At 49.4% G+C, this 27,690-nt stretch overlaps 1 protein-coding gene across 31 annotated transcripts in view; it reads right to left on the reverse strand.

Annotated features, from left to right (window-relative positions):
• The window catches only part of CAMK2G (calcium/calmodulin dependent protein kinase II gamma), a 61,570-nt gene extending 42,912 nt beyond the window's left edge, over window positions 1-18,658 (reverse strand). For 8 of the 31 annotated variants that reach the window (XM_021006066.2, XM_078150845.1, XM_021006065.2 and 5 more), the window contains exons 1-3: window positions 18,476-18,654; window positions 16,921-17,015; window positions 4,301-4,360 (exon numbers count right to left, since the gene is read on the reverse strand). In XM_021006066.2, coding sequence (XP_020861725.1) covers window positions 4,301-4,360; window positions 16,921-17,015; window positions 18,476-18,540 — 220 coding nt within the window. In that variant the 5' untranslated portion in view covers window positions 18,541-18,654. Of the gene's footprint in view, window positions 1-4,300; window positions 4,361-16,920; window positions 17,016-18,475 lie in introns of all 31 variants that reach the window. The other 23 variants (XM_021006052.2, XM_021006048.2, XM_078150848.1 and 20 more) reach the window with 5 other exon arrangements.
• Between the last annotated feature and the right edge of the window lie 9,032 nt (window positions 18,659-27,690).

A 27,690-nucleotide genomic window follows, 5' to 3' on the forward strand; every position in this document is an offset into this window, starting at 1 on the left:
GATACAAGATTCCTTCCCTGGAGGAGGCAGTGTGGCTTAGTGGAAAGAGAACTGGCTCAAGAGTCAAAGGATCTGGGTTCGAATCTTGCCTTTGACACTCCCTGTATGACTTTGGGAAAGTCACTTTTCTTCTCCAGGTCTCAGTTTCCTGATTGCCAAAAGTCCAAGGTTGGTCTAGCTGGCCTCTGAGGGCCTTTCCAAGACTTGATCAATGTCCCTATGACAAGGACTGGTGCCAGCCTACCTAGGGGGGATCCCAGTTGTCGGGCGTAGCTGAGGAGCCTTCGTAATAACCTAGGCTCCAAGAAGGAGCCACAAACTCCAGGACATTAGAGTAGGGCAGACTCCAGGGTGCCAGTAGAGACTGCGTGCTCCATTCGGACTTTACTGGGCACTTAGCGGAGCTGCCTTTCCCAGCACCCAGAACTTCCCATACTGCTCCTTTCCAAAGGTCCCTGAAGTTCAGCAACCTGGTAACCAGTGGGTTTTAACTCCTAGGATAGAGAGCAGTTCTACTTGGGGAAGAGAGAGGGAGGAGAAAGTGAATCTCTGACCCCTTCCACCAAATAGACCTGCTGAAACCAGGTGCCTGAGTATGAAGACAACTCGCTGGCGAAAATCTGATCTCACTCTCCAGCACCAATGTGCAATCCGGTCCTCTGGGATGGCTGAGTCGGGGGAGGATGGAGCCAAGGGGGTCACAACCCTGGAGGATGGGGGCAGAGGGAGAGAAGGAATGAATAAGAGGCACCACGCCACCTCCTCTGCCCTCCTCAACAAGCCAGGTCAGAATCCATGGCAACATCCCCACAGCTACCCCGGCCACTGCTGCCATCTCTCCAAGAGGAGCCAAGCCCAGGCCTCATCTTCCAGGCCCTCCTTCTCAGGCTCAGGCCTTCCTTCCCTCTCTCCCTTTCACCAGCTATTCACATAGGAACAGAGCCCCAGGCCAACGTCCCTCCCACCGGCATAAAACACCAGGAGCAGTCTTAGAATGGGGTCACCACACTAGGCCCACAGATTCTAGCCTTGCAAAGGGCCTATCCTGGGCCTATCCTCATCTTGCCCACTGCCTCTGTTACAGTAGAGAAGGGTCAGAACAAACTGATACTCTGTCTTTTTCCGATTGGGGGGGAAGGGAACAGCTGGCAACTAAGTTAAAACCAAGTCACATATCTGATTTCTATAAGTATGGGATGGGGGAAGGGAGGAGGAAAAACGGTTAAAAATACAGTGAAGGACAAAAAAGGCCAGCTATAATCACATCACGTCCTTACCTATCCATTTTTCCATACCATTCACTATATTTCCTTGACCTTTTGGTGGAAACTCCATCACAGGTAAGTGGCGTGGTTCTGTTCTTTGTGCTCTTATCTCTCAATGAAACGCTTTATTCATTCACTCATTTATTTGGTGGGGGGAGGGTAAGGTTGGGGGAAGGCTCATGAGCCTAAGATTTAAGGGACTGAAGGGACCTTAGAGCCCACCTAATACAATTTCATGGATAAGGCAACTGAGACCCAGAGGAGGTGAAGTAACTTTCCCAGGGTCACCATGGTAACGTGTAACAAAGCCAGAATTTCAACCCAGGATCTTTACCTCCAAATCCAACATGTCACAATCTTCTGTTAGTTATGAAATGCACTCCTTTTCACTCAAGGAACAACAGACAGGAATTGGAAGTGGTTGCCTCTCAACCCTGAGGCTTGCACCCCAACATTCGCCTTGTGCTGGTGCTCCTGGGTGGCCCTGGAGGCCCACAACATCTTTTTTCTTCTTTCTAAGGGCCTGTGAATATTGTTCTCTGATCCAGATTCCCAGAATTCACCCCTTTCCCATTAAAGAGAAACAAGACTGATCAATCCAGGGCCTTTCAGGGGCAGGAAGTTGGGAAAGGAAGAGTATCTGTCCTGAAAGACCACCCAAGAACTGAAGCGTGTTCAGAACACAAGGGCCTATCAGCTTGAAGGCTGGCTCCGTGGAAAGGGAGTACACCTTCGCACAACCTGTGGTCAGAGCTGCCAGTCTGCTGCGGGGTGTAATTCAAGAGGAAGATTCTGAGCTATAAAGCCCTGCACGGTTTGATTACTGGTTACCTCAGGACTGTTCCTCTCCCTACGGCTCTGGGTGGGACCTTCGATCACCCACATGGGTGCTCACCACCCTCACAGCATCAAAGAGCTCTAACAAGCCAGTGGAAAGAAGGCTAGGCTCAGATTCAGAGGAGAACTGGGTTTGAATCCTGCCTCAGACATCTAACTAGTAGTGTGACTGTGGGCAATTACTCAATAAATATTTACCGAGAACCCCCGTAGAAGCAAGGCACTGTGCCAGGTGCTGGGGGAGAATAAAAGAAGATCCCTAGTTATAGTATAGTAGGAGAGATAAGATTATTATCTATCTATTTAGTTAGTTAGTTTTTAGATAAGATTATTATCAAGAATAAGAATGAATAATATTATATGGCATGGTGCCTGGCATATGGAAAGTACTTAATAAATAATTGTTGACTGACTGATTAAGTGCTAGACTTGGAGCCTGCAAGAACTGAATTTGAATCTCACTTCAGATACTAGTTGTGTGACCCTGGACAAGTCATTTGATAGTTCTGAGACTCAGTTTCTTCATCTGTAAAATGAAGATAAAGATCCCTTCAGTGCTGACCTTACAGGGTTCTTGTGAAGGTCAAGTGAAATAACGTATTTTGCAAGTGTTACAGCAGTACATAAATGCCAGCTAGTTTATTATCTTTATCCCAGACCACAGGACTTTGCAGCACTAATAAACGACCAGTTACTGAAAGACGCTGAATTCTCATGATGGTATAAATCTTCAGCAAGTCACCACAGAGTCCTCACCTCTGAGAGGAGCCCAGAAGCCTAGCCCTCAAGGCACCATAGAAGCCCCCCAAAGTCTTCCAGCTATGGCTACGGAAAATTCCTTTCCCTTCCGGAGGACTTTTAAACCCAAGCTCATGAGATGCTCCCCTGCGCCTCTCCCTCAAGACAAGGCCCTGGTTTCTGCTCAGACTTGGCAGCTGGCTTAATTTCTGGCCCCCTGTCAAGGAGCAGCAAATCAAGGCCAACGATTTTGCCAAAGACTGTTTCAGCTGAACAATGTAAAATTTAACTGGAGTGGGTTGTGTCAGGCAAAACTCGGCAGGCTTTGGAACGGCAGACAATCTACTCCTGTTCCCCCCATCGAGGGGGGGAGGGGGAGGGGAAAGGGGAGGGGAGAGAATACTCCTAATTTTTCTCCTTCCTTGTATTTGGAGTCCAAGTTGCTCCTGGGCAGCTCGCTTTCCTGGCTCCAGGGGAACACAAACCCAGGCACCATGGAAACCCCTTGAGTGTGTACGGAACTGCGGCAGAGACAAAACGCTTTCAGGTGCAGAAACAAAATCCTGACCCGCCTGGGGTGGCTAGGGGTGGCCCCTGCTGAGGGACACTGGCAGAATTTACCCACTGCCTCCAACCCGGAGAACCCTGGGAACTCAGCATAAGGAAGGAGGAGAGGTGAGTCAGGAGATAAACAGCAAAATGACAAACACCCCTGGTCTGGGAACAGCCCCTGCAGGATGTGGGGAGCTCAGGCCCCCTACTTAGGACAAATCTGTGGCTCAGTGAAAGGGCCCAATCCGAGATATGGAGTCAGAACACAGAGCGTCAGAGGCAGAGGACCTGGGTAGCAGTCCTGGTTCTGCACTGGGCAAACTACCTAACCTCAAATGAGGAACCACTAAGATCACTTACAATTCTTAAGTCTACAATCCTATAATCTTGGTTTTCCCCACTGACTAAGCTATAATACCCTTGGGCAGATCTGAGCCTTAGTTTCCTTGCCTGAAAAATGAGGATAACAATACCCATAGGACCTATCTCACAGGAATGTTGTGAGGATCACATAGGACCACAGACTCATAAATACAGAAACAGAAGGGGCTTTAGGGTCCCCCCCATTTTACAGATTAGGAAGGTGAGGTCCAGAGAGATAAAACAATGTGCTCGAGGTCATACAACTAGTTAATGGCGGTGTAAGTACTCAACTCAGGTTCTCTGACTCCAAACCCGGCATTTTTCCATGCTACCTTCTTCCCAACAGGCAGAAAAAGCACTTTGTAATTATGAGCATCCCATAACTCGAAACGAGACTGCTGTTGTCCTTTTTTTAAACACATAAGACGAGCCAAACCAGACGCTAGAGGAAGAACATGTGTACAGACATCCTCAAAAGACAGAACTGTTTCCACCATCTTCCATAAACAGGCAAGCAACCAACCAGTGTACCCAAAAGCACTTACCAATGTTTGGGTGTTTCAAGAGCCGGCATATTCGGGCCTCCCGTTCTAACTTCTGGTGATCTGCAATCATAAGAGAAAAAACAAAAGATGTCAACTCAACCGTCCATCCCTCCCACGAAAGGACACACACTGTGCCAGCACTTCACGGCAGCTCCCCCTTCCAGACAGTTTCTCTTTCCTGGAGAACAGTGAAGATTTGATCCCTTATTAATGAATAATTTCTCTCCATAGAAAAGTCTAAAGACCCCTCTTGGATCTCATCCTTTCCGTGAAGTCAATTCTAGATCAGTCTGGCTTCTTTCCAATTCTGCATAAGGAAGCAATGGACAGAGGAAAGAAGCCTGGGTTGGGCCCAGTTGGGGAGGGATTGATGTAAGGGCCCCTCTGGAGCCCAACCCAGTTCGAAGTCTAATGGGCTCTGAATAAAAGCAGGGCAGAAGTGAAGATTGAGCTGCTGAAGATTCAAAGGTGACTGCTGCAGGAGAAAGGATGGTGCAGCAGAAGTCAAAAGATGTGGGTTCAAATCTCACCCCTGGCATTTCTTCCTGGTCACCTCCCAGGGTCTATTTTCTTATCTATTAAGTCAAAGATTTGGAGTAGATGGCCTCAGAGGTCCTTTCAAAATCTGGATTTATGGTCCTATGCTCCATTTCCAACTCCCTCAGGGATCTTAGTTGTTGTGAGGCACTTGAATATAAAGGAAGGGAGATTCTTCCTCTGCTCACCACGTCCAGCCTCTCCCTCAGGCCACGCCACTCTCTACCAGCACCCCAGGGCCCTATTGTTGTAGCATCTATCTCTCTCCCAGCTAAACTGTACCCACAGCCTTACAGCTCATCCCAACCTCCTCCCCGTCACACACACACACACACACACACACACACACACACACACACACACACATACAGAGTCCAAATTGTTTTTTCCAAGGGTGGAAAAATTTCTAGTTACAGCTCTGATCTTGAGAATTCATGATGCTCAATTCAACATTCATTAAGCACCTATCACGGATACGGACCTGGGGGAGGGGGAAGAGAAGGGGAACGGTTCACAAAGAAAAAAACCAAAATAACCCTTCCCTTCCAAGGAGCTTCCACGGGTCCCTAGGGAAAAGCCTTTCTGTCTAGCTCAAAACAAACAAACAAACAAAAACCCTCAAAAATTCATGCTTCATTAAACCCTCTGCATTCAATCCATCAGTCAGTCCAGGTGGTAAAGAGCCCCAGCGTGCTATATAAATGGAAGGCACTGGGTGTATCTGCACTCCTCCCTGGTTGGGTAAACCCTTGAGACGTGGCTCTGGTTCCCTGAAGGAGGGGAAACGGGCAGAGATGAAGAGTGTGTCCTTGCTGCCTGGCTAATCCAGGCCAGCTGCTCATCTGGATCAGCCCCTTCCCGCCTCCAGGTTCAGCATGGTTCCTAAGCACACTTGGTCTTTCTAGGGTAAGGCTAAGGGAGGGCTGGGCACACACATCATTCCCACGTCTGATTAACATCCCAATCCCAGGCAGGGGCAAACTGAGATGACCAGAGTGATCCAGGCACTAGAGTTTACAGCATGAGAGGTGTCTTTGACTCTGGGGGGCCCATGCCTCCCCAGCTGCAAGTGGAGAAACCATCCAGGATGTCCCCTGCACGTGGACTTGGGGTACACTGAACATGCAGCTTCCCTCTCCCTCCTTCCCTACCTATATTGCTCCCTTCCTCCCTCCTTCTCTCCCAGAACAGACTTCTTGCACCTGGCTGCCCCAGCCAGTGTGGGCAAGAGGGCAGCTTGGAATGCAGGTGCTGAGGTGGAAAGCCCAAGGAGATTAATGCTTATCTCCTCACGTAAGTCTCTTACTAGCTAATGGTTACAGCCACAAAGCAGCACCAGCCCTAAAAATAAGGGAGCTCAGGCATTACCAGTGAGTCACAGTGTGAAAAAGAAGGTCTACCCATACTCCCAAGCAGAGAAGGAAGCGCTGGGCAGCCTTGGCCTCCCATGCCTAGATCCACTGCTCAGTCTACAGGGCACAGCCAACCTGCTCAGGCTACCCCTGAGGAACAGTCCCCACCCTGCAGACCACCCTGAAAAGGACTCTTGCCCTGTGCCTTTTGCCTCAGGATTAAGTTTCGTCCATACTCTCTTTCTATGGCACAGGCCCTAACCCAGGCAGGCTCTATAAAGGGTTCCAAAATTCAATCCAACCAACATTTTATCAAACACACAAGGTACTACGCTAGGCACTGAGGATAGAGACGCAAATGAAATGGCCACTGTCCTTAGTGTGCTTACATTCTGATGGAGGAGACACATGTACACAGAGAAATAAAGACGAGGTGGATGGAGGAGGCAGGGGCACTCACAAGTGGGGTAATCCCCTGAACCTTAGGCAAGAGCTTAGAAGGATAGTTTAAGGATGGTATAAAGTGCGGGCTGGAGGCCTAAGCAAAAGGAGGGCCAGGACCAGCCAGCCTTGACCTCAAGCCTGGGCAGTGACTGGCGTGGCACCCCACCCCCCTCCTGGCAGAGGCCCCTAATGTGAGGGAGCAAGGACTTCAACCCAGATCTAAACCTTTCTCTAACGACTACCTCCAACCCCATCTACATTCCACCATGGCTGGGGCTTCTTCCTCCCCATTTTGGGTGGGGGGAAAACCCCAGGGCCCCATGTCAGAAGCTTGTGGGCAGAGGATTCTTTCAGCAGCGGGGCCCCACTCTGCCGGGATGTGAAATCCCCTCTTGTCCCCAGCCCCCAGGAAGCCCAGACGCCTGCTGGGATCGCTCCGCTTCCTCAGACCTTGGATGGCAACGTCGTGGCACGCGGCTGCCACCAGGATGCTCGATGCTCAATGAGCCGTGTGGTTTCTGACTACCACACGCTTGCTACCTCTATACCCTGCAGAAGCCCAGCCATCTCTCCAGCAGCTCCAGCTGTTATCTCCTGTCTCCCCCACCCCCCCAACCCCTCTATACTTCCTGTCCTACAGCAACCCCCCTAGGGCTGCTTCTGTGGCCGGGAAAGAGCTAAGGGCTCCACCCCAGCTGCAGCTGCATTTCAGGAACCAGTAATGGTGGGTAAAAAAAAAAAACCAACCAGCCCTTTCCTCCAAAGCTACCTCGGCCATACTCATGACTCCCTTCTCCCAGGTGCCAGGGGCAGGTAGGTGCCAGGGGCAGGAGGCAACATTCTGTCCAGTGAGGGTAGGGGGAGGATATAAGGAAGCATTGCTGTCGCTCACAGTCCAAGGGTCATTGTGAGTTCTCTGTTCTTGTTACTCAGACCAGCTTAGTTCTACCCCTTCCCTTCCCAGTGGTGTTTCGGAGGAACGAACTTGCCCTTCTAGGGGCCAGGACAGTCCCAGCCTCTTGAGCTTCCCCACACCCCAATCCAGGCTCTACAACCATGAGCCCCCCCCCCCGACACAGCCCAGCCCCCAACCCCCACCCCCTTCCTGTTCAAAAACCAGCCACTTCCCGCTTCTGCAGAAGGCTGCTTCCTGCCGCCTGTGTACTATTGCCATGGGTAGGGACCCGCGGCCAGCCGGCCTTGCAGCCCAGCTCCGACCACAGGCCCACTGTCCCCTCTACCTCCCTGTCAAGAACCACAGTGGCAGCTTCTGCTTTCTGTGCACATTAAGCACCTCCACTCTTCCCTCCTAAAGACCCAGGGGCAAATACTTGTCTTATGCCAATCCCAGGGTCAGGTTCACGGCTCTGGGGAAATGGAGGAGTTGGGGATCTGCTCCGTTTCCTCATCAATCGAGGCCAGTTAACACTGAGAATCGTGGGACTGGCTATCCCACCATCCCTCGCTAACAACCCTGCTGCTCACACAGTCTGCAGAGAAGGCCCAGGAAGAGCCTGGCAGATCAATCTTTACCATGAAGGGGTTAGGGCCTTAAGCAGAGAAGGAGCAGTTCTGTCTTCTAAGCAGCCAGCTCTCCACCCTGAGGTAGCGCTCACAGCAGAAATAACACTTGGAATCAGCAAGGCTGGGTCCAAGTCCTCAACTATGAACGTGGGACCCTGAATGAGAAACCTAGCCTCTGCTGCCTCAGTTTCCTTCTCTGTAAAATGAGGTGGGTGACTAGATGACCCCCGAGGTCCCTTCTAGTTCTGATTCTATGAAGGAGGGAATAAGCATTTATTAAGCACTAACTATATGCCAGGCACTTTACAAAGACTGTTTCATTTGATCCTCATAACCTCGGGGAGGTAGAGGCTATTATTATCATCCCTATTTTACAGAGGAGGAAACGGAGGCAGCAGAGATTAAGTTACTTGCCCAGGGTCACATAACTGCTAAGTGTCTGAGGCCACATTTGAACTCGGGTCGTCTTGACTCCAGGCCCAGGGTTCTATCCACTGAGACACCGAGCTGCTTTTGTGATTTGAGAAGCCACATGATGCACTGGATTTGAAGGGAGAGGATCTTGGGTCACGCTCTGCCATTTACTTACCTGTGTGGCCCTGGGCAAGTCAAATAACCTCTTTGTGATTTAGTCTCCTCACTGTAGAATGAGGGGCTGGGCTTGGTAACCTCGAGTCTTGAATCCACCTTCCCACGATGCTAGAGTCATACACAGTAAGTGGCAAAGCCAGGATCATAGGAAGGCGAACCCCAGACCCTCAATTTCCTCTTCTGTAAAATGGGGACAATACATACACTGCCCACTGTACAACATATTGTAAACCTTAAAAAGCTGTAAAAATGGGAGTACTTCTGTTCTTCTCCTAGGTAGGCCCCTGAACCACAGCCCTCGGCAGCAGCCAGCACCCCCACTCAAGTAGATTCTGACCCTCCCTCGATATAGAGTATCAGCTCCCTCAGTCCCAGCTTGGGGATTGGAACTCTGAGTTCTAATCACAGCTCTGCCCTTTACTTCCGATGGGACCATCCAGCAGGCAGTCCCCAGTTCTGTGGCTGGGAAGGGGCCGATGCGGATCACAAGAAGAATTTCTCTCCTGCCCCCTCAGTGCCCACGGAGGCTATGTAAGTAGCATGCCATGATTCAGTGCTGAGTGCTGGGCCCTTGAGCATTCACGAGATCCAGGCATTGCTGAGGTCACTTCCAGAATCATCAATCTACTTCAGCTCTCTCCAAGAGTACCACCCATCCTTCTCCCAAGCCCAACCCCCTCCAGCACACCGCTCCGGAGGGCAGGAGCGAGGGTTTCACAGGGGCCCAGTGTCTTAATCCAGCTTTACTAACAGCCTGTAAGCAGCCCGCTGGCCCTGGGCACTGGGCTAGAGGAAAGCACAAGGCTTAATCCAATAGCTCTCCCGACCACAGCACATCCACTCCTCATCACTCCCCACCCCAGCACTGCGACATCCTTTTCACCATCATCCCCACCCCAAGCCAGTTCCTGTGAGGCACAAAGAGTGGCCTAATGTCTCCTGTTCCTTCTCTATTCCCCAAGGCACTTAGGATAGTCAGTATGCCATACAAACATCTGGTAAGGGTCTGTGATTTCATCAGTGCTGGGAAGACTCCCAGTGTGGAAACTCTATCCACAAATGGAGATCTTAAGCCAGAGGAGCATTGATTTAGATCGGATATCTAGTCGGAGTCTGACCCCCACCCCCACCTCATTTTTCAGATTAGGCAACTGAGGCCCAGAGAGGTGAAATTCTCTAGGGTCACACAGGCAAGGAAACAGCAAAATGAGGACTCTAACCCAGTTCCCTTGATTTAAACTCGATGCTTTTCCTTCTGCACCAAGACAGCTCTAACTCAATAAGCAAGTCCAAGCCTCTCTGAAGAGGTTAGATGATTTATGTAAGGTCACACAGAGAGGAAGAGTCACAAGTGGGATTTGAACTCAGGTCTTCCTGATTCCCAAGTCCAACTTTCTTTCATTACCTGTTGACTGATTGGATAGAAGTAGAGGAAGTGGGAGAGGGTCTCTCTCGCACCTCCCCCCCCCACAAGCATTAGAGCTTTTTCTCTCAAACACCAATCCCAATACTTTAGTCTCAACTCCTGGCATGTTTAACTAGAGAAGACTTATACCTAATGAGAGAATGAAGGAGTACCCAAGGAGCGTCCCTAAAGCTAGAAGCCTCCCAAGCTAGCTTCTAGGTCAGAGAAAATCTCTGGTGACCCCATAATCTGCCCCCAGGGAAGGGAAGGCCCTGCCTTTGGGCACCGCTCAGTGCTGTGGGGGAGGACATCATGCCAGCTGCCCCTAGAGGGTGCTAGTCCTCTGGGGCAAGGGCAGGCTCAGAGCCAGGGTTCCTAGGTCAGGGGATTCTGGTGTCAAGAGTCTTCACTGCCTGCCTGGGTAACATTTCCTTCACGGTAACCAGCCCGCCCCAAGTAAAGCATCCCAGGAAGGCAACCCTAAAAATAACTCCTCCCAGGCCAGCAGCAAGCAGAGGGGGAGGGGAAAGGATCGAGAAGAGGGGAGCAAGGAAAGGCTTTGGTTAATAGGGGCTCAGGGATATGAAGGAGACTTTAGCAAGTGGGGGGAATTCAGAACTCCAGGCCCAGAGCCTGGTATAGACCAGAAGAGAGAAGGGACCCTTGGGAAGGAAAGAAGGGTTTGCTCCATCATTGTGGTCAGACCTCCAGGTATGGATGGATGATGGGATGCCAGGGATGGGACAATAAGGCACTGTTTGAGCTGAGGGACAACATACCTAGGTACAGGCCTGTAGTTGGGTGGTGGAAGCGGAAGGGAAATGCCGGGCTAAGGAGTTGAGTGCTGGGCTCCAGGGACCATCAAGACACTCGTGGTGCCCCAGGCCCTGAAGCAGCTCTTTCTGGTTGTGGGCAGATGACAAAGGCCCTCTGCCGAGAGGTGCTTTAAAAGGTGCAAAGTGCCAAGCTGCTGTTGTCACCAGCTTCTCTGGCACCCAGAGCACCAGGCACCCGTGCATCTGCCAGGGCTCTGGAAAAGACCTGGTGAGGGTGGGGGGAGTGTGTGGCAGGTACACACTGCTTCGACTCCTACCCCCAACACAAGCAAATCCTTTCCCTTCTGTCTCTAGCCTCAGCCGAAGAATCAGGCTGGTTACTCACCTCTAAGGTTTCAGGGCAGGGCCCCAAGGCTCAGCCTATCCCTTTCAATGGACATACCATGATGGACAATCAGAGCAAAGTCCAGTCTGCCTCTTCAAGACACTAGCTCTTACCTAGACCACTCCTCCATAGGCCTCAAATGGTAACCTATTAGGCTACATCAACACCAGAAGGGGTTCTAGGACACTCTAGGATGGGGAAAAGGGAGAGGAGATTAGGAGAATGAAATCCACTTCCAGCCAACATGGACTGGTCCCAGATTCTGCCCCATCCTGCCTTACTGCATTGTAACTCAACCCAATGAGACAGACCTATCCAGTACATGGCTGACACACCAGAATAAGGTACTGCAAAGCAGAACTGAGAAAGTCCAGGGGAAGACCTTTCAGATTATGGTATTTTCCATTCCCAGAAGCACAAAAGGACCAGTGGGGTCAGACTCTTTGACCTACCACTTTCTCTTCCAATATCAAAGCCTTATTTTGAACACAGTCTCAGGGATCACACATCCCTGTCCCCCAATTTCCCAACATTTCATGCAAGCATATCATAAACTTTTCTTTCTTTTCTCCCCTCTATACTTCTGCTCCCCTCCCACCACCCCCTATCCTCAGCAGGAAAACAGCTCTCAGAGATGCTGCAAGGGACACAAATGTCATGGGGGGCTACTCAGGCCAACTTGAAGGGGGTGGAGACTTTCTGCTGGCACCACCCAGACAGATCCCCTTTCAGGCCCAAGGACCAGCTGGGCCAGTACAGAGACAGTCTCGTCCCTTCTTGTAGCCAACACACCACAACTGGCCCATCCCCGTCTCAGAGAGTGACAGGCAGACCAAAATGGGGGCACAGGCTTGAGCGTCCAATCACAGACTGCTCCGCACTCGTGCACACATACATGAGCTGGCCCTTCCCTACTGGCCCACCACACCCTATCCCCAGTGACAGATATTCAGGCTGGGGAAGATGGCAGAGTAGCAGGTGAGGCCAAGGCCCTGTCTGGCTGTCAGACTCCAGAGAAGCACAGGATAGGAACATTCCTCACTGCCACTGCTGGGTTTACCCGAAGCACACCCCTCATTAGCTGGCCCCAGCATAACAGGGCTAGAGAGGTGGGGAAGAATCCCACGTGCTCCCTACAAACCATTACTGGACTGTAGGCAGGAAAGCAAAAGACAGTATCCCTCTTCCTGCCTCACTTTCAAGTTAGATGACTTCTCAGAAGATGCCTGCAATTTGCTTTTTGTTTTTAAAATTTTTACCCCGAATAAACACCAAACAAAACATGCATTTCCATAGACATGGGAGAACAGAAGTGTACGCTAAACTTTAGATCTCTTATTATGTACAACTTACTCTTCTTTTAAAGTATATAATACATTCCACATGTAACTTTCAAGGCTGTTCTGCAGTCTGCAGTTATCACACCCCTGCTGGAAAAGGTATGACCAACCCAGTTCTATCGTTGATGGCGGCTTTATAGTCATTATGCTTGTCCCAAAGGGGTAAGGGTCCAATACCATCCTCCCTGCCCTCCATCATGGGGCTTAGCTTTAAACCCCTCCTATAGTTAAACAGCTGAACAAGACATCTTCCCTTGTGCTATAGGATCAAATTAGGAGGTCCCTTACCCCAAATTTGCCCCTGTCAAGAAGCAACCATATAAATATCTATAAAGGCCAGAAACTTAATATACCCGATTCCATACTCAGTGGACAACCCCAAAAGACTCCACATCCCACCATCAAACTAATCCATGACAAGCCTCTGATGCCACAAGGAGACTGAAGAGAAAAAAGGGGAAGGGGCCCAACTCTTGATTACAGGATCAGAAAATATCAGAGTTGAATGAAATCAAGGGTTCAGACCAAAAAAGAATACTAGTAAGAATATTTTAACTCCCTGGTCTTAACTTCTAATCTAATACATAAGAAAACAGAGGCCCAGCAAGAGGACAAGACTTTCCCAAGGTCACACAAGTAATAACTAAGAGAGCTAGGATATGAATCTAGGTTCTTATGAGTCCAAATCCAGGGTTCTTCATTATCACAACCAGGCAGACTCATCCACCCACATCCATGGATTCAGAGAACCCATGGTGGTCTAATTCCTCTTGGCCAAGCAACCAGGTCCAATGTGCCCAGAAGAGAGTCTAAAACCTGAGATTTAGGGCCAGGAAGGACATTGGAGGTTATCTTGAATCCCCAGAAACTAATGATATCTGGTAAAAAAATTTTTTCCAGACCTGTGATTTTAATCGATATAAGGAATTCCCAAAAGGAAACTCTCTCTACCAATAAAGTTCAGCACCAGCTTCCCAACTCAGCATCTTATAGTTGCCCAGGGCACTGAAAGGTTTAAGTAACCCAGCTAGTAAGTGTTCAGAGGTGAGACTCCCATGACAGCCTGACTCTGAGGCTGGCTTTCTAGCTACCTCACCACACTGACTACTCTAGGCTCCTAATAGGACTTCTACACCTTCTCTGTCTTCCCAGATAGTTGCACTGCAAACAGAAGAAAAGAAGGAAGGAAAACAAAAAAAGATAAGGAAATCTGCGTGACACAGCAACCAACCTCAGACCCCCTCCCTCCAGAATGGCTACCCAAGCCCCAACTCTACCTGCATGCCCACCATGGCCCAGGCACAGAAATCCAATACCTGTTTAGCCCCAGTCAAACAGTGAAGAGGTGAAATCCAGCCCCAGCTGCTCTAGTACCTTTATAAAATATACAGCGTAAGCCGAGAGGCTGCAGGATAACCACAGCCTTTACTCCAGGGCTCTGCGGGGGAAGAGCACAACATGGCACTCATTCCAACCTTCACTCAAGGGACTCTGTCCCACCCTGCCTTCTCCCTTCCTTCATTCACTAAACATTCTCATAGCACTATCACCCTAGAATGTACCCTCCTGTTATACTAATGTGCTATAACCCTCCTGCCCCGCAACATCCCAACTACTCCATACTTCATTGGTACTACCCAATGAACGTCCCTTCCTCCATAAGTTCCCACTCAGGATATCCTCACTCTTGGCATCTGTGCCAATCATAATGGACTGGTTCTCTAAATTCTTCTGCTCCACAGATTCTTGGCACACTCACACCCCCCAGGGCATAGTCCCCATATGGGCATGACAGTCCCAAGAGAAAACAACATGGTACCCTAGCTCACATTCCTACAGAAACTACTTAGCTAGAGTTCTTTTTCTAAAGGGGAAAAAATAAAGCTTGGTTCAAAACATATTCTGGTTTAAGTCCCCAGGGTTGGGGGACGAAAGTACTGGTTTAGCATGGTTTATAAGAGATAAAGAGGAAAGAGGCAAGGGACCTTGCTCTACCACCTCAGAGCAGCCTGGGGGGTGGGGGGGAGGGAGAAAAGGGATGAAGCCTCACTTAAGGTCAGGTCAGAGAGCAGACAGCTCCCCCAAATCAGGTCTATCGGCCCAGCTGTCCTTCCCTTCCCCAGCTCCTGGACAAGGAGAGGGCACTGTCGAGAGGAGAGAGGGACACTGCATAATCAACCGGAGACACCAGACACCAGGGTCCCATTTCTGAGGGCACGAGGACTTTGCTGTGGGTTGCTAGTGAGTGATGTAACCATTCCCAGGACAGAGAACGTCTGCAGGGGGCCGGAATGAGACAGTGTTCCTATCCCAGCCCACACTGCCCTGATGGAGGGTAGGAGGGCACCCTTGCCACCCACATGTTTCTATGGCAACCATCGCCCTGGAGCCAAGATGCCCAAACGGAAGAGAAACCAATGAACAAGTGAACTGGGGAGCAGATGTTCAGGGCCAAGAAAGAGATGGGCAGACGGGATGTGAACAAATAGAGGCTGACAAATCCCACACCTGGGGACCACCTCCTCCTATAAAACCCCACCACCAGAAAGCAAGCAGTCCCAAGGAAACCATCCATGCTCCCCACTTCCTTAGAATTAGCTCTAAGTCCCAGAACATTCTTTTCTCGGTTTCTCATGGCCCTGGGATGCTGACAACACTGGCCAGTCCCCTCCAGCTCCCCTCAATCCTACAGCCTGACAACTTCAATATCAAAAAACATTTATTAAGCATCTACTAGGTACCAGGCACTGGGGGTACAAAGGCAAAAATGAAACCATCCTGCTCTCACAGAGCTTACATTCCACTCGGGAAATCCCAGAGCTCCCCATTCCCTAGGAGAATAATTACTAATTCTGATGTGGTGCTTAAGGCTTACAAAGCCCTTTCTGTACTCTTGAGCCTCACAACAAGCTGGTGAGCTAGGTCACCACTGTATTATCATCCCCATTTTACAGATGAGATTTAGAGGAAGTTAAGTGACTCCCCCCACCCCAATTATACACCTAAGCATCAGCACCAGGATTTGAACTCCGGCCTGTCTTGACTGCAAGCCCAAGTATTCTTTGCACTATAACCCCTCTATGCAGCCCATCTGGGGTGCCATCCCTGTGGTGCCTCATACAGTTCAGAGCACCCTCCTCTACTTCTGCCTCACAGCTATACCTGGAGTCCTCATCACACCCCATCTGCTAAACATCTGTACATAATTATTCCTTCACCGGATCTATTCATTTACTAGTCACTCATACTTTGAGGACCACACAAGTCTGATTCGAGGAAGCTGGGTATATACCGATGGTGGGATTAGAGGTAGAACTCTTCAGGGGGAGGAGATACAACAATTAGACCTTGTCTTCTCTGGCCTTGAGAAAGTCTCCACAGTCAGCCTCTGAAGTCAGGCCCCCTGCTTTGGAGAGCGACAGCCCCTCTGACCCACTGCCATCAGGTGCCTTCTCTCTTTCTCTTGTACAAGAGGCAGCCAACCTCCGCCCAGGAGAGATTGCATCTTGGGCTGCATCACTAACTTGGTAATTTGATCAAAAAAAAAGCAATCCAGTTCATGTGGCAGGATTTGTTCCCGAAGAGTCCTCGCCAATACCAGCCTCCCCTGATGTTTACAGATTTTCTTCCCCTTGGGAGTCTCTTTGGCTGCCTGGTGGGCAAGGGGAGGCAAGCAACCATCCAGGCTGCTCATTTACTGCAGTGGGAGGGGGAAGATAATGTGTGGATAGGACAGCTCTACATTCACTGCCTTTCACTCCAACAAATCCACATCAAGCGGGACCTTTCCTCCCATTCACCAAATTAGGGGATGCTTGCTTTGTGCTACGTAAACTACATTTCTCCAGCAAATCTGGGAGTTAATGGGGCCCTCTCTCCCCCTCAAGGGACCAAAGGCCCCACCTGCCAGAACCTTCAGCTGCACCAGTCACCCTTGTGAGAACAACCATCACTTCTTCATTTCTTCTCCCATCCCAAAGGCCCCTGGGCCTCTCCTGCCTAGACAGAGGAGCTCTCTGAATCAGTTCCCCAGAAAGTCACTTCTATTCCAAGTTCCAATAATCACCTCCTACCATCACCAACTTCCACTCCACCATCCAAACGCATGAGGCCAGACACCCTGCTCTTTCAGGGGATAAAGATCAAGATTAATCGAGTAACAAGTATTAATCAGGGACCTACTATGTGCCTGGCACTGTGCTGGGATGTAAAGACAGAAGTGCAGGAATCCCTGCCTTCAAGGGGTTGTCATCCATACACACTCACCTCGGGCTGATAGCTTCTTGGTGTTAATGATTTTTGCTGCATACTCCTGAGTGGAGGTTTTCTTGACACACCTTCGGACCACAGAGAAAGCCCCCCTGGAAAGAGAGGAGAGCAAGAACTGGGACAAAGACTGGAGTAGAGTGACAAATACTTAGACCTGATCTCACAACAACATGAATGCTCTCCATGCTCAGATTCTACATCAGAATGACCCCCACCTATAACCACGGTGGTCCACTCCTGACAGTGACTCCCTAACCCTAGAATAGGTTGGCAGACTCTTCCTTGACCCCACCCACTCACCCAATGGCACTCCCACCCAAGCATTCATGACAAAAAGCAGGTAAGACTTAGACTTATGATTTAAAAAAAGATATTTCCCTCCACCGGGTCCCTTTATCTGACCCTGGGGCAAAGAAAGAACTCAGACTTCAGGCTCACAGGTGTGGGATTGGTGGGAAATGTTCCTAAGACACACCTGATGCATTCAGAGGTACCCTGCATTCCAGGGGAGGAGAAGTGAAGAGTGAGGGGCAAAGGTATCCTTTCCTACTCATAGGAGTCATAGTTGGGAACCACAGGAAATTTGGGAGGTAGAACTCCCTAAAGAAGACACCATCTCCGTCATCCATGGGAGAAATAAGGCTCTAGCATCAGGAGAGGAGACAGAGGCCCACCGACTGTCAGACCCTGAGGGTCCCACCACATCCCACAAAAAGGACAGCATCCCAGTTCTAGGCTAGCAGCAGGGAAAGGGAAGGAGAGCCCTCACAAGTGAGGCAGGGGCCCCAGCTGTCAAGGGCAGGGCTGCAAAGTCTCTCCCTTCCTTCTCCCTTTCCCCTCCCGGCCTCCACCCCCTCTCCACCCCCGAGAAAGCCCTCCAGCTTTCGATACCCAGTTCCCCTCGCCTGTGTGTGAACAGGATGGGGGGCAGGGCGGGGGCTGCAGTGGCCAGGTTGGGGGGGCGGGGAGGGGAGTCTGGGGCTGCAGCAGCAGCGGTGGCGGCGGCAGCGGCCGGCGGCTGCTCGGTGCCGTGCGGCGGGGAGGGGGATGCTGCGGCTGCGGCGCGCGGCTCCCGGGACCACTGCAGGGAGGTTGGGGGGGGGAAGAAGCGGGGGCTGCAGCAGCGCCCAGCAGCGGGGTCGAGATCCGGGAAGAGGCTGCACTAGCCCACAGACGGGGGCGGGGCGAGGTACCCGAGCAGCCCCCAGACCCGGGGCACCGGCTGTGGGTCGGGCCCCGGGGTCCGGGGCTCGGACAGGGTGTGACCAAGGTCGGAGAGCCTGCGGGGCCGGAGCGGGCCGGGGGCGTGGCTGGGGGAGCCCTGAGCGACCAGGGGGCTGCAGTCAGCCGGGGCTCGTCCGTCCAACCGGATGCAGCAGGAGGCTCCGGTCTGGCTGCAGGGGCCGGAGCTGGCTGGGGAGGGGCCGGGGGCGGGGGCGCCGGGCGGGGAAGGGGCGCCGCACCGGCCGGGCTGCAGCGGGGCCGGTGCAGGGCCGGGGGGCGGGGGAGGAGCCGCAGGAGTGACCGGGGACGGGGGGAGTCCGAGCCGTACTTGCCGAGCTCTTCGTAGAGCTGGTAGTCGTCGGTGAAGCGGGTGCAGGGGGCGGTGGTGGCCATGCTGGCGGGGCGGGCACGGCTGCGCTGCCCGCTCCGATCTCCGTGCACAGTCACCGCCGCCCGGCCGAGAGGGAGCAGGAGGAGGAGACGGGGCTGAGCCCAGCAGCACCGCGAGACTTTACCGGGGAGCGAGGCGGGGAGGGACACCCCCGCTGCCCGCCCCCAGCCCGGCCCGCCCGCCCCCGGGGAGGGGCTTCTCGCGGGCGTCCCGCCCCGCCCCGCCCCGCCCCGGCCGGGCAGCCGCCTGCCCAGCCGGGGCACGGGCGGACCGACGGCCCGGGCCGGGAAGTGTGGGGGACAGAGAGGGAAAGATGCAGGGAGTGGGGCTGTACTGACCCAGCAGCCGCCCCACAGTCAAGGTCCCGAGAAGCGGAAGGGAGGGTGACCCCAGTGTCCTTCTCAGGGGTCTGGGCTGCACCGAGGAGTCCGGCATGGAGGGGTGGGGGTGGAGACAGAGAGCTGACGGCCCATACCTCTATGACGGAGGCCCTCAGACAGGGCCCTAGATGGAGTGACTCCTAAACAGACCCCCCCAGGGGCCCCCAATCCCAGCCGCTCCGGGCAGATAGAGTGTCCCGTCTCTCTCCAAATCGGGCCCCTGCACCACCGGGGATGCAGAAGAAAGAAATCAGAAGACCTAGTACAGAATCCCAGCTCTGCCACTCAAGCAAGTCCGTTCTCTCTGGGCCTCGGTTTCTTCCTCCATCCAAGGAGGGGCTTCGACCAGATAACTTCCCAGGTTCCTTCCAGCTCTAAAAACCATGGTCCTATGTGGAAAGAGGGCTTCTGCAGCTGGAGTCAAAGAACCTGGGTTCTAATTCTGTCTCTGCTACTTCTTTACCTTCTCTTAACCCCCGCTTCCTAACCTGTAAAATGAGAAGATGGCTCTAGATAACTTTTAAGGTTCCCTTTAGCTCTAAGGCAATCCCACGATCTTCAGATAGCATAATGGATCAGAACTCAAGTTTAGGAACCTGCAGGAAACAGATCTAAGACAGCAAGCAGTTCTTGGCTCAAGGAGATGATACCAACTCAAAGCCAAGATTAGGATTGGCTAGGAGCACCCTAGAGTGGCAGAATGTTAGAGCCAGGAAGGGACCTTAGAGTTCATCTGGCCAAACCTTCCTCATTTTGAAGAGGAGGGAACTGAAGCCAGGAGAGACTGAATAATAACTTGCCTGAGGCAAGCCGGGGAGAGGGTTAAACTTTGAGTGCACAAGATCCGAGTTTGAAACCTGCCTCAGATGCTTACTAACTGTATGTCACCTAACCACAGTCGGAGTCAAGTTCTTCATTTGTAAAATGTGGATAACAATAGCACTTACATCACAGGGTTGTGAGGATCAAATGAGATTATGTAAAATGCTTTTTGACCCAGAAAGCACGTTGTCGTTATTGTTGTTATTACTAAGGCTACACATAGAGCAGGTGACAGAGCTGGATTTCAAACTCAGCCCCTCCTGACTCTAAGTCTCCAGAACCCATGTTTAATTCAAATTTGACCAGAGCCAAGTGAGGTAGCCAACCTCCGCTGGATAAGAAGAAACATCACCTAAACCTCAAAGATGGACGAATGACACCTCTCTAGTCAGCTTGATAGCCAGCCTCGGGGGGTGTATCTGGCCTAGAAGAGCAGGTAAAAGGGAAGGATTAACATTTCCATTCCCCTTTGGCCAAATCCCAGGCTATCTCCTCCTTCCAGCTTGTGAGAAACATACCAACTGCTTTGCTTTTCTTCCTTCCCGCAGGCCCCCCCAACCCCCAGGTGGGGGAGGTAAGCAGGGCACAGGGGCATAGCTGTCCCGGAGCAGGAACAGGCTGGGCAGGTTCCAAACCTGCCCAGACAGCTGCATGCTCACCTAGGCTTGGGGCCGGAGACAGCTGAGCAGGGCTGCAGTGTGCTCTCACTCTCACTGCGGCTGAACAGACTTGATTACACCAGGACACCCACTGGGACTTGGCTGAGCTGGGTTTCATCCAGTTATCAGGCTGGCTCCTCCAGGGAGCCAGTAGAGAGAATCCATCACCATAGCCTCATTTCCAGGTCTAGCCTGGGGAGGCTGGGAGAGGAAAAGGTGAACACCTTATATCACTGAATGGGGGGTGGGGGAGAAGACATTGCTGGACTGGGGGAGTTAAGAGATCTGGGTTCTAACCCTGACTCTCTGCTACCAAGGCACTGTAGAGATAGAGACTGGATCTCAGACTTCATTGGTATAGAGAGGAGATGCTCTCTACCAGTACAGTTGGCATCTGCAACCTGTTGTTTTGCAGATGCAATTGGGATCAAGTGACTTGCCCAGGGTCACACAGCTAGTAAGTGTCTGAGGCCCTATTTGACTTCGGGTCCTTCTGACTCCAGGGCCAGTGCTCTATCCACTGTGCCACCTAGCTGTCCTGCGACCTATAGTTTAAAGAGTCGCCCAGAACACTGAGAAGTTAAATGACTTGCCCAAGGCCACACAGTTTATAGGTATTAGAGAAGGGGGAACTGAACCCAGTTCTTCCTGACTCCAAGGCCAGCTTTCTATCTATTAGGCTTTCAAATGGAGGCCAAGCCAGATAGAATTAGAAACTATATATCTTCAGAGTCACAGTCCTAATCTGCTGCACCCCTGCCCCCACCCTCACTGTCTAAGCCTTAATTTCCTCTTTTGTAAAATGAGGGGACTAGATTCAGTGATTTCAAAGGATCCTGGGAGTGCTTTATCAGCCACAAACTGTCAGAGACCAACTAGTTTAGATGGTCCCAGGACTGGTGAGAAGGAGGTAGGATATAGAGACGAAAACCCTTCTCATCAGAAGGCAGGGTTTGGGTCAAAGCTGAGGGACAGTAAAACCACTCTCCACCCTTGCCTAAGGCAACCGGAAGTGCAGCTGTTGGGGAGCCCAGCCACTTCCTATCTTAAAACATCAGAGTAAGATCCTGGCCCCTTTATGGGGGGCAAATCCTAAAGGAGTTTGTGGGAGGGGAGAGAGACTGAAGCTTGAGGTGTTTTTTTTCAATTACTATGGGTGCATCCATTAGCTACATGGATGAGCCCAGCACTCCAGCTCAGCTCAACTCAGAGTATGTTCATTCAGGGGAATAGTCGTAGTTTTGTGATAAATTATAGTTAGAAAGTATTTTACCTATATGATCTCATCTGATCTTCACAACAGCCTTGGAAGGGGATCAGTTCCAGGATTATGATCCAAGTTTTATAGATGAGGAAACTGAGGCTCAGAGTGGATATATGACTTAATCAAATACTGGTGGAACCCAAGCTTGAAATGAGGTCTTCTGACTCCAACCGAAGTGCTCTTTCCACTGTACCATACACGAGTGTCGCCACTAAGCAATCCACCATCAATTGCCATCAATTTTTAATTCTAGATTAAAATGCCTTAGTCCCTGTCCCCTAGGAGCTGATCCGGAAAATTTTACATCTATTAACATGAAGAGAAGAAGAAAGAGATGCAGGTGTGAGGAGATTCAGATGGGAACTGATAAAGCATCTTCAGTATCAAAGCAGTGAAATAGGGGAAAACCTTGGAGGAGGCAGGAGAAAAGCTTTCCATTGCTAGACTGAGTCCTACCCACCTCCCAAGTGGCTCAGCCCAGACTCAAATCTAGAGATACTGATTCGAGGTCCAGTGTTTTCTCCATTCTGTCGCTATGAAGGGTGTAGAAAGATGAAGGAGAGAAGAAAATGAAGAGCTCAACTCAATATTTATTTATAGCAAGAGCTAAGAGCCAAAAGCTGTGTGCTAGGTCCTAGGGAGATGAGGACAAATGTGCCTGCCACTGCCCTCAGGGAGCTTATATAGTACTAGGGAAATATGAATACACAAGGAAATATGTAAGATATGTGCATGTTAATTTCAAGAAGAGCTCACTAAATACTGGTTGGGAAAGGGCTTGGTGTAGGAGGTAACCTCAGGGCTGAGCCTTGAAGGACGCTAGGAAGTCTAAGAGGTTGAAAAAGGTGTGTGCTGGTAAATGTTTAACAACTGGTTTTGGGAGGGTCGGGGTGGGGGGTGTAAGCCTGACACATTTTAAAATTTAATCTGCATTATTAATATTTTCCTCATCATTTTCTTAAATCTAGATGATCAACATTAAGAATAAATCACTCCTAGATTTATATCATTTGCTGATTTCCAAGACGTAAGTGCTCAAGCTGAAAATTTAACATTGGCTGTGTTAGAGCTGGCACCAGTACACCCCTGGGTTGAGGTTAGGGGAGAATGTATTCCATGCTGTGAGGGTACTGCGCGTGCAAAAGGGTCAGCTAGGTGGCATAGTGAATAGAACACCAGGCCTGGAGTCATGAAAAACCTGAGTTCAAATCTGGCCTCAGACATTTATTAGCTATGTGACCCTGGGCAAGGCACTTAACTGTATTTGTCTCAGTTTCCCTTTCTGTAAAATGAGCTGGAGAAGGAAATGGTAAACCATTCCAGTATCTCTGCCAAGAAAACCCTAAATAGGGTCACAAAGAGTTGGATACCATCGAACAACGACAATACTTGTGCAAAAGCGTGAAGAGGAAGATGTGATATTGAGTACATGAGCAGCTAGTAGACCATTTTGGCAGGAATGTTAAGGGTGTGAAAGAGAGTAATAGTAAATGAAGTGGGAGCCTGACTGTGGAGAGCTAGGCTGAGAAATTTCTGTTTTGTCCTAAAGGCAATAGGGAGCCACCAGAGATGTTTGAGCAGGGGGTTGACAGATTCAGACCTGTGTTTTAGGAATTCCAGTTTGGCAAGTGAATGGAGAATAGATTGGAGAGAGGAAAAATGGGAAGCTGGAGAGCTGTGGGTAAAGCAATTTTTGGAGATTATGCTGAGTTGACAATAAGGCATTTGCCAATAAGTGCAGCTTTTATTACTTAAACAAAAACAATTTTCCAAATGGGGTATGAGGAGTAGAGGGAGATATGAGTGGGAATAAGTAAACTGAATTCATTCTCTTCTTTTTTTTCTTTCCTCATTCATTCATTTAACACCTAACAAAGGGATACAGTGGATTGAAAAGGCTTTTCTCTCCTCTTAAGCACCCTCCAATAACTCAGACACTGAAGTGGTCTCAGTGGCAAATAGAATCCATCAACCCCACCATCCCAGTATTTTAGCCCTTCAGCACTCACCCAACCTCTTGCCACACCATAACAATTAGCAGGAAGATCTATGTAAATAATAACTTCCCAGTCCTTCAAAGGTCACTGTTTATAGCAGCTTCATGGGATCCAATCTGCACAGGCAAAAATGTAGTCGCAATGGATGTGCTGGGCCATATTCTCTTAACTTCAATTCAACACGTGTTTATTGAACATCTAACCATATGCCCAGGCACAATGAGGGATGCTAGAGATACAGAGTTAAATGATACCATCTTTGTGCTTTGTTCTTTGTCTCCTAAGGGGATACAACTTGGGCATGGATAAGAACGTGCATGATAATTTGAGGAGAGGAAAACTAACCTCTGTCAACAAGGAAGGCTTCCTCTGGGATATGGAAACTGAAGTGAGTCTTGAAGGACGATAAAGGTACTCAGCCAGGCATCAGGCTGGGCCCTCCTAGTAGGTCTGGGGGAAAGTCAGTCTGATAGCAAATGGTTATGGACATTACAGATGGATGACTGAACCACAGATCTAGAATCAGATGGTCCAATGCCTTTATTTTACAAATGAAGAAACTGAAGCCTTGAGAGGTTAACTGACATGCCCAAAGTCATACAAGTAGGGGGATATTGTGTGTGGTGGTGGGGAGGTCTCCTAGACAAAAATGCTTGGTCTTATATAAGAAATGGCCCTGAAAACTGCTCCATACCCCTTATATGAGAGGACTTCACTCTCTAGTTCTCAATTCCTTAAAAATGATGGATATCTCAGTTTTCTTCATTCTAGGTAGAGATAAAAATATTTACAACTGGGGCATGAGAGGAATGAGATATTTGAAAGTGGGGTAATTGAAATGTGAGAGATGGGGTATGTGGAGACAGGATTTATTCAGATAGAAAAATGATGAAGTGTTAAGGACCCCTTACCAAGAGATAATAAAGAAATGGACATTGGTGGCTGAGGCCTTCTAAAAAAGGGGAGGGATGTAGTCATTGGGAGGACGGGGGAGAAATACTGAGGTATTCAGGTAAGGACCTGCGGTCAAATGAGATCATGTTTGTGGAGGACTTTGTCAACCTTGAGACGCAAGATGAATGTCAGCTATGTGGGTTAAGGACTGAAGTGTCTGGAAGGAGGGACTGAGGCATTTGGAAGTGAAGAGAGCCCGTCTGTGAGGGGAGGAGACAGGCTCGGTGCTTCGGGTAAGTGGGGGGAAGGTATTTAGGCTATGTCTGAGACTGGACCAGTGGGCGTCGTAATCTGGGCTTCTAGAATGGAAGCAATTAGGAAGAGCGGGTGTGTGGAGCCATCTAGTGGGGGTAGCCCAGAAGTTAGCGTAAGGAAGGACCCAGATAAAGGAAAACGGAGAGTGTGACCCATCAGGGGTAGGTCTGGGTGACCGTGAGGATGTCAGGTGCCCACCTGGGAAATAAGAAGCCTGGGTGTATGTGTGACTGACTGGTACAAGGGATAGTGGACCGGTTGCTAGCCTTGGAGTCAGTAAGATCTGAGTTCTAATCCTGCCTCAGAATTTACTGTGTGACCCTGGATAAATCATTGAATATCTCAGTCTCAGTTTCCTCATCTGTAAAAATGATGACCCCTGAGGCTCCTTCCAGCTCTAAATCTGTGATATGAGAGGAAGGGAAGGTGAGGAAGATGGGGGTTGGGGTAGAGAAAGATAACACTGGGTTGGGAGTCAGAGGTCCTGGGCTCAAATGCTAGCTTTGTTACTTACTACCTATGTGAGCTTGAGCATTTGAGTTGTCCTTTCTAGGCCTCAGAGTCCTCAGCTGTAAGTTAACATATATATTTCAATATAATTGACTTCCTTTGTAATGGTATATATTTGATTTTATGCATCTAAATAGGAAGGGTTCATGAGCCTCACAAGACTTCCAATTGCCTGAACTCCTCATTTCAAAGTAGGTCCATCACCCACAGAAATTTAATAACCCCTGGGCTAGATGACGTCCTCTTCCATCTCCGACCCTATGAGTCTATGACAGCAAATGACAACAGGTATGAGTGGGACAAGGGCAATGTGAATGTGACAGGAAATAATGAGAAAGTGAGATGTATGTGTTGTGGGGGGGAAACATTTATATATGCGCCAGGGACTGTGCTGAGCGCCTTACAAATATTATCTCATTTTGTCCTCACAACAACCCTGGGAAGTGGGTGCTATTATTATCATCCCCATTTTACAGATGAGGAAATTGAGGCAGACATAGGTAAAGTGACTTGCCCAGGGGTCATACTACTGGTAAATGTCTGAGACTGGATTTGAACTCAGGTCTTCTTGACTCCAAGTTTGGCACTCTATCCATTGCACCACCCAACTAACTGCCTCTTAATGAGAATAATAGGAACAGCTGTGGAAAGTGTTGGTGTGACAGGACAGTGATGGGTAATAGAATGAAGAGTGGTTGAAATATAGCAGCTATGGTAGGAATATTTATTTTATTTTTGTTCCAACCTGTGATTTCATTCATGTATGGAACTCCTGGTGTTGAAACTCCACCAATACAGCTGAACAACTGTAGGGAGCATATTTTTGCCTTTCTTTGTGTCCCCAACACTTAGCACAGTGTCTGGCACAAAGTAAGCACTTAATAAATGCTTATTACTTACTCTTAGAGAGTTACCTAGGACACTGAGAAATTAAGTGATTTGCCCAGGATCGCTCAATTAGTATAGGTCAGAGGTAGTACTCGAACCTAGGGTTTTTACTACACCCCCCTTCTTGTTCAAAAGAGATAATGGATTCAAGACGAAAAAAGGAGAACGACATTTTAGGGCATAGCCAATATGGAAATTTGTTTTGTTTGCCTATGCATGCTCATTTTATCAGATTTCTTTGGTTTTTCCCTGGGGGAGGGGAAAAAGGAAAGCTTATTCATTAAAAAAAATTTTTTAAAGGAAGGTAGGGGGATGTTTATCAGTTTTGCAGATGACACAAAGCTGAGCAGGATGGCTAATACTTTGAATGAATGGTAGCATGAATGTCTGTAAAGATCTTGGCAGGCTGAAAACATTGAACTGAATCTGGTAAGTTGACATTTATTAGGGATAAATATAAAGTTTTATGTTTGAGCTCAAAAATCTATCCTCCCAAGTACAAGATAAAGAATTCATCTGAAAATGATTTGGAGGTTGTAGTGGACTACAATCTTGATAGTATGGTGGCCATGAAGGTTAACTAATGGGATCTTAGGTTACAATAAGGGAGAGAGTATGTTGAAGATGTAATTGCGTCAGATTTAGAGTCCAAAGACACGGGTTCAAACCCTAGTTCTGCTACTTAATGACTATGTGACCTAGGGTAAATTAATTCTTTCTCTAGGAATCAATTTCCTCATTTTTAAAATGAAGGCATTTGACCAATTACTTTCTAAGGTCCCTTTCAATTAATAATACTAATAATAATCAGTAACATTTATATAGCACTTACAGGCACTGTGTGCTAAGCACTTTACAATTATTATTTCATCTGATCCTCACAACAACCGTGGGACTACCTTTTAGGTATTATTATCCCCATTTTGCAGATGAAGAATTGGAGTCAAAGAGAGGTTAAGTGACTTGCCCACGGTCACACAGCTAGTAATGTCTGACGCCAGATTTGTGTTCTGTTCCGGGCACCATGTTGTATGATGTAAGAAGAATGTAGGAAGAACATTGGCAAAATAGAGTATACCTGGAGGAGGGCAGTCAGGGTATTGAGGGGACTGGAGACCATGTCATATGAGAACTGGTTGAAAAAAGTAGGGATTTTTATCCTAGAGAAAAGAAGGCTTAAAGGAGACATAGTAGCTATCTTCAAATGTTTGAAGGACCATCTCATAGATGAGAGATCACGTTGGTTCTGTCTGGCCCCAGAGGGGAGAACTAGGAACTTGGGAAAGCTGGTGAGAGACAGATTTAAATTCAATGAAAGGGAAAAGTTCCTAACAGTGAGAAGTGTCCAAAAGTGGAATCTGCTGCCTCAGTAGGTTCTTCCAGAGTATAACACAATGCTTAGCACATAGTAGGCATTTAATAA

The sequence above is a fragment of the Phascolarctos cinereus genome, unplaced genomic scaffold (genome assembly GCF_003287225.1).
Source record: "Phascolarctos cinereus isolate Bilbo 61053 unplaced genomic scaffold, phaCin_HiC Scaffold_3;HRSCAF=262, whole genome shotgun sequence".
NCBI classification, from domain to species: domain Eukaryota; kingdom Metazoa; phylum Chordata; class Mammalia; order Diprotodontia; family Phascolarctidae; genus Phascolarctos; species Phascolarctos cinereus.